The sequence below is a fragment of the Aplysia californica genome, unplaced genomic scaffold, assembly GCF_000002075.1.
Source record: "Aplysia californica isolate F4 #8 unplaced genomic scaffold, AplCal3.0 scaffold01281, whole genome shotgun sequence".
NCBI classification, from domain to species: Eukaryota; Metazoa; Mollusca; class Gastropoda; order Aplysiida; family Aplysiidae; genus Aplysia; species Aplysia californica.
Window position 1 is genome coordinate 116,479 of NW_004798551.1, and position 6,404 is coordinate 122,882.

The 6,404-nt window shown below is 42.3% G+C and overlaps 1 protein-coding gene across 1 annotated transcript; it reads left to right on the forward strand.

Annotated features, from left to right (window-relative positions):
* The first annotated feature begins 3,360 nt into the window (after positions 1-3,360).
* Positions 3,361-5,876, forward strand: LOC101863793 (piggyBac transposable element-derived protein 4-like). Its single transcript, XM_035973482.1, has one exon. It carries the CDS (start codon positions 3,506-3,508, stop codon positions 4,523-4,525), a length of 1,020 nt encoding a protein of 339 aa, XP_035829375.1. The 5' UTR covers positions 3,361-3,505; the 3' UTR covers positions 4,526-5,876.
* Positions 5,877-6,404: the final 528 nt, after the last annotated feature.

The following is a 6,404-nucleotide window of genomic DNA, read 5'->3' on the forward strand; positions in this document are numbered from 1 at the left end:
AAATCTACAAAAAATATCAGAAAGAGACAAATACAGTTTGTAGGACCTCTGAAGGGACAAAAGCTTTGAATATCTTACTTTCAGTGAAAAAATTGAAAGCAAAAGAGGCAGGGGTAGACCAAGATGATCGCAAGATGTTTGTTTCAGATTTAGCACTCTGTGATAATTTATAAGATAAAAATTAATTTTGCTCTTGCTTTAATTTTTGTGGAACACTACTATCCATCAGTACAATTCTTATGTCAGTTGTTTCTTTTCAATTCTTTTGCAGACACAAAGCCGGTTCAGGAGACCCAGAGGGGTTTAAAAATTTTCTTCGAGGGCATGATCTCTCTTTTGGGACTTTCCCTAGATACGAGAGGGTGGTCGAGGTCAAGAGGAAGACTTCGAAGTACTTCTTTGTTGTGTCTTACTGGAAATTTTCAGAGGACGAGAGCAACAAAGAAGATTACGACATTCCCCAAAGAAGACATCGATCTTCGCTGACATGGCCCTTGGGGATCTGACCATGTGTTAAAGATTCCCCTCACCACGTATCCTGATCACTGGATGGAGGTACGAGCTACTTGTGGTGAGTGTTGGTTGTTGTTACTAATGTGGATGTTGCACAACAAGACACTGTTTCCTTTGATTTCATGTCGTGTAATTACCGTTTTAAAAGGAAAATTTAATACCTCAACTAAACAATTTTTTTTTTACCCTAACATGGGCAGTGACAGTCCAGTTGGATTCGTCTTGTTCAGACGAGTAATTTGATGTAAATCTTGTCCAAATCTGTTGTGTCCCTCTGGTTTTATTGAATATTTTCACGTGATTATATAACGTTATGTAATCTACATAAATTGGTGCCTAAGACTACCATTGCAAAGATCTTTTAATAAAGAATGGTCATATACAACTGCCTCCTGTAGTATTTATATGTATTGTTGAAACCAAGTGTGTTTTCTGCTCATACCAACTGTGTGACTAACCGATTATGTTACATACCTAACAAGTTACACGTAATTATGTAACAATTTGTTGTTCACAGCTGTCACACCATGTCAATTTTACAGAAACAGTTTGTAAGAATTACAATTTACAGAAACATTGTTGAGTTGTTATTTTCCTGGAGTTTCAAAGAACCCGTCAATCATACGACACTGGACTTTCGGAGAAAAAAACACCTGTTGTTCAGTGGTTTTCTTATTTTAGAGATCGATGTCTGTTCGATGTTTGTTCGAGGTGGCTAGTAGAAAACAATTATCAGATAGGTGGTCCAGTTTATGTAGTAGAAATAGATGAAAGTTTAGTAGCCAGGAGAAAAAACAACGTACGGAGGGTAGTAGAACAGAGGTGGGTTTTTGGTGGGGTGGATAGGGCAACAAACAACAAAGGGTGTTTAGAAATTGTTCCAGACAGAACAGCAGCAACTCTCTTGAATATTATTCAGAACCGTATTGCACCCGGCACTACAATCCACAGTGATGGCTTTGCTGCTTACACTAACATTGTGAATATTCCTGTTAACCCGCCATATACGCATTTGACCGTCATCCACGAACATAATTTCGTAGACCCAGTGACAGGTGCATGCACGAACAGAGTAGAAGGATACTGGAAAAACGTAAAAAGACGGTTTAAGTGCATGCAAGGAGTACACAACTCCATGCCTGCCTCGCACTTAGACTCTCAGATGAATTTATGTGGCGAGAGCTGCACGGGAAAGACCCGAAAACTGCTTTCAACAATTTCATTGACCACCTGTCTCAGTGGTATCCTGCACCGTAGTGGTAAGCTGATATGCCGTTTAAATGTCGTTTTAGATTAAATATAGATCTAGATCTAGGTAATACCGCAGTGTTGCGGTCCCGGTCCTTTGTTTACATTGCGGCCATCTTGGATACGATGAAATCTCGCTTCCGGGACCGGGTGACGATAATGGCCAGGTTTTCAAGGCATACAATGCCAAACAGCACATTAAAATGGCCCAAAAACACACTTCTGTTTAACACTTTGCCGTCTCTCGTCGCCGTACGGCGATGCGGAAGTACTCGCGTTCCCGTCTCATATCGCCGATCGGCGATGTGTACCTTAACAACGGGATGGCTCTTAGAGCTCTACAAACACATTATTAGAATGACTTCCCTTTCGTGACATGCGCACTTGTTTTCAATTATGTTTACTTCCGACTGGTTTACGAACGAAAAGGAGGGAAAGATAGCGTCTGTTTGGTCATTTTCGTTGCGAATTTCGAGCCGAAAAGACGTTGAAAATGAGTGATTCGAGCGCGCCTACCAACAGCAGTTTCTTTCACCATGACAGCGACTCAGGACAGTCTGCCCCTGATAATGCAAGCGATATTTCGTGGCATTTAGATGAGGAGAATGATGGTGAATCAACTACGCTTCCAACTTGTCGATCAAGATCGAAAAGAGCTAGAACTAGACCGACGCGTTTTCGGGAATCTTTGTCTTCTGACAGTGACAGTGAGCTTTCCCAGGCACAGCCACCTCCACCGCCCGCCAGGCCTAGACCAACTCGCACTCCCACGTCTACAACAACTACTCAAGACCCAGAGTTTCACTGGAATCTGTACGATGGGATGGACCCATACAGTAATGACTGGCTCCCTCCATTTCAGCAGCGCCCAGGTGTTTTGGTTGACACCACAGACTTTAGATGTATCGACTTCTTTAGTCTTGTTTTCAAGCCAGCTGTGATCGACCTGATAGTAAAACAAGACTAATGACTATGCAGCCCGGTGCCTACATGCCCTGCCAGAAACAAATTACTACAAGAAAAGGTGGTCGAATACCAACAAGGAAGAGATGCAAGCTTTCATCGGCCTTCAGATCGCTTTGGGTCTCAACCCGAAGCCTAGTCTTGACGACTATTGGAGCTCTTTCTGGCTGGTTGATATTCACTTCCGGCACATCATGTCCAAGCATCGCTTCAAGATCCTGTCTGCATTCTTTCATCTCAGGTAAGTCTAGATCTACCTTACATTTTGATATTTCAGTTTCACTCCTAATTTACAGTAGATCTAGATCTAGATTCTAAATCCTCAAAGCTTTGCCTCTTCATCATGATCATAAATCTGCTGACGGAAAATTTTGTTTGGATATCAGTCTGTCATGTCCAGTTGTCAAAGAAAAACAAAGACGAGGCGTTGTTGAAATCTTCTATATTTTTTCATAGCAATACATTATAGATCTAGCCAATACTAATCACACTGAATGTATTGAAATTTTTATCATTATTCAGTGCTGTCATAACAATCAAAAGAAAAAAAAATCTTGTTCACGATTCGCATCCCACCACAAGTTTCACAAATTGGTAATTGGTTGGTTGTTGTTGATTTGTTGGATTTCCTTTCTTTTTCTTCAGTGATATCACACAGCATGTTCCTCGTAGACAGGATGGCTACCAGCCATTGCAAAAAGTCCAGGAATTCCTAGACCTCATCATCCCCTCCTTCAGTGCCGTGTATTATCCGCATCAGCAGCTCAGCATAGACGAGAGCATGGCTCGCTTCAAAGGCAGATGTCACTTTCGACAGTATATGCCAGACAAACCAACGAAACGCGGTTTCAAGTGTTTTAGTTTGTGCGACTCTGTGTCGTTTTATTGTCTGAAATTTATTGTGTACACTGGGAAGGACTACTTTCCAGTACCAGCGGGTAAGCCTTTCACCCATCATCTTGTGGAGACCCTGATGGATGGGTACACTGGGAAGAGTCACATATTGTTCTGTGATAACTTCTACACCTCTCCAGCACTCTTTGCAGACCTGAGGGAAAAGCAGACTGGAGCAGTGGGCACTGTTGTGGAGAGCAGAAAGGGGTTCCCTCATGCCCTAAAACACACCAACCTTCCCCTGAAAAAAGGCGACGAGCCAGTGTTTTCTAGGTCTGGTGACATGGTTGCCACGGCTTGGCACGACACAAAGCGCGTGCACCTTCTTAGCACAGTCCACACGAATAACACTATGGACAAGTTGGTGCGCTCTGCAAAGGATGACGGCGGGTTTCGGCGGGTCGAAAAGCCAGTAATTGCTGAGACATACAATGCGTACATGGGCGGCGTCGATCATTTCGATCAGCTGCACAAAAACTATTCATATCCCCACCGCAGCTACAAATGGTATCTCGCGCTCTACCTCTATGTGAAAGATGCCTGCCTTGTGAATGCCCACATTTTGTACAAACGCAGTGGTGGCAAGGACAACGTGAAGGACTTCAAGTCTGCTGTAGTGGATGCGCTTATCAAGCCCCACATGGCTGTGCGCAAATCAAAATGCCGGCCGCAGCCGAACCCAACTGTTGACCGGCTCTCTGCTGCACAGTTCGGGCACTTCCCTGCCAAATACTTGGATCCTAAACATCGCCCAGTATGCAAGGTCTGTGCGACCATCAAGAAAAGGGCCCAGACGCGCTTCCACTGCCCCCAGTGCAACACTGCTTTGTGTGTTGACCGTGACTGTTTCCGCATCTGGCACACCGCTGTTGACGTCAAACAGGCACGGCAACAGCTCACGGACTAAATGCTACCAAACTCCCTTCTATTAGAGCAAGCAAAATTGGATTATATATTTTCACAGTGAGTAGGCTTACAATTCCATGTATTTCTTTCTACTTCTGTTAGCTATCGTCACATTTTTTTTTCATGTTTCTCAAGAGACCTACATATTCATAGACACGCACACGCACACACACATACACACACCCACACTCAAAATTGACTTTGTACATATTATCCTTCTGGGGCATTTGCTTTCGGAAGGGGAAATTAGTGGCAGGTTTTATATATCTCATGTAAATATTGCATAATTTATGCAAATTGTCTGCCGTGATCATGCAATTCGATTTTTTTTCACTTGAGCAAAACCCTCATTCACTCATACAACTGTCCTCCAAATTTGGTAATGATCCATGAGTTTATAATAGAGCAGTGTCCATTTCTCTGAACCCTATACTTTTGCTTCGTGCTGACCTCTTCTGACCCCTAACAGGGTAGGCCTACATGTTTATTTTGACTCTACAATGCCTCTAAATGCACCCAGCGACCACCTGTTGTGATTTTTATTATGTAGAAATGGTCAAATCATCTTTCTGGAATATTAACTGTTATAGATTTAGGGTAAAATCACTTATCAGGAAGGTGAAAATTTGGTTTTTTCGTTATATTTTACTTAAATTTTGCATAATTTATTCAAAATGGCTGCCGTGATCAAGCGATTGTTTTTTTCTTCACACGAATAAAACCCTTATTCACTCATACAACTGTCCCTCAAGTTTGGTAATAATCCATGCATTTACAAGAGAGCAGTGCCCATTTCTCTGAACCCTCTACTTTCACCTTCAGATTAGCTCAAATGGTGTGTGGAGCCAGGTTTTTTTTTACTATATAGGCATGTGGTGGAAAAGTGTTAAGTGGTACAAAAATTATTTTTAAAATCATATTATAAAATCTAGACATATGTTAAACTTGTTATTTAATTTTGGCATAGCGAACCACGCCACGAAAGTAATTTCGCGCCACTTCAGTTGACTTGCATGGTTCACTTTAGTCACATGTGTAAAGTTCCAGGATATTTCTATAGTGTTACAGTTACTGCTGTTTAATTAGTCTTTTCTTCAGTGATTGAATCATCAATTTCTCCTTTTCTTGTGCCTTTTTTAAAATACGATTTTAGTTGTGTGCTTCATTTTTTAAAAATTGATTGAGTTTCACAATGTGGCGCCATGAGTTTTGCTGTTTTTTCACTATGGCTTATAATATTTTATATGAGAATGCCCCCAACGAAGAAGCTGCGCTTAGATTTTTGCAACAAAACAATTTGATTCGATCAGTGCCTCCAATTTGTCTGCAATGTCCGAGGCAGACGACTTTAGTAAAAACAGGTAGGGGGGAAGAAAGGTGCTTTAGGTGCCCAACTCATAAAGGTGAGAAGGTTTTTTTGTGTAAGGACACCTTCCTCGAACATAGTCAGTTGACTTCACGGAACATTGTTGAACTTCTCTTCTCTTGGAGTTTCAAGGAGCCAGTTGTTCACACTGTGTCCCTGACTGGATTGAGTGAGAACACGGTAATCCAGTGGTTCGCGTACTTCCGTGACGTTTGTTCTTTTAAGCTAGTAGAAACTCCTTTTCTAATAGGTGGAGTTGGACAGCACGTGGAGATAGACGAAAGTCTTATTTATAGCTAAAAGGAAGAACAACGTAGGGGGAGTGGTGCAATAGAGGTGGGTGTTTGAGGGAGTGGATAGGGCCACTGGAAATTCGGGGGAGTGGATAGGGCCACTGGAAATTCGGGGGAGTGGATAGGGCCACTGGAAATTCGGGGGAGTGTATACGGACCCAGTAACCGGGAACAAAGTCACAAAGTATACAGACCCGGTAGGGGAACTCTTTTGTGATTTC

Excerpts from the sequence above, each read along its gene's own strand:
- LOC101863793 (XM_035973482.1), top strand. The coding sequence starts at position 3,506 with ATGGCTCGCTTCAAAGGCAGATGTCACTTTCGACAGTATATGCCAGAC.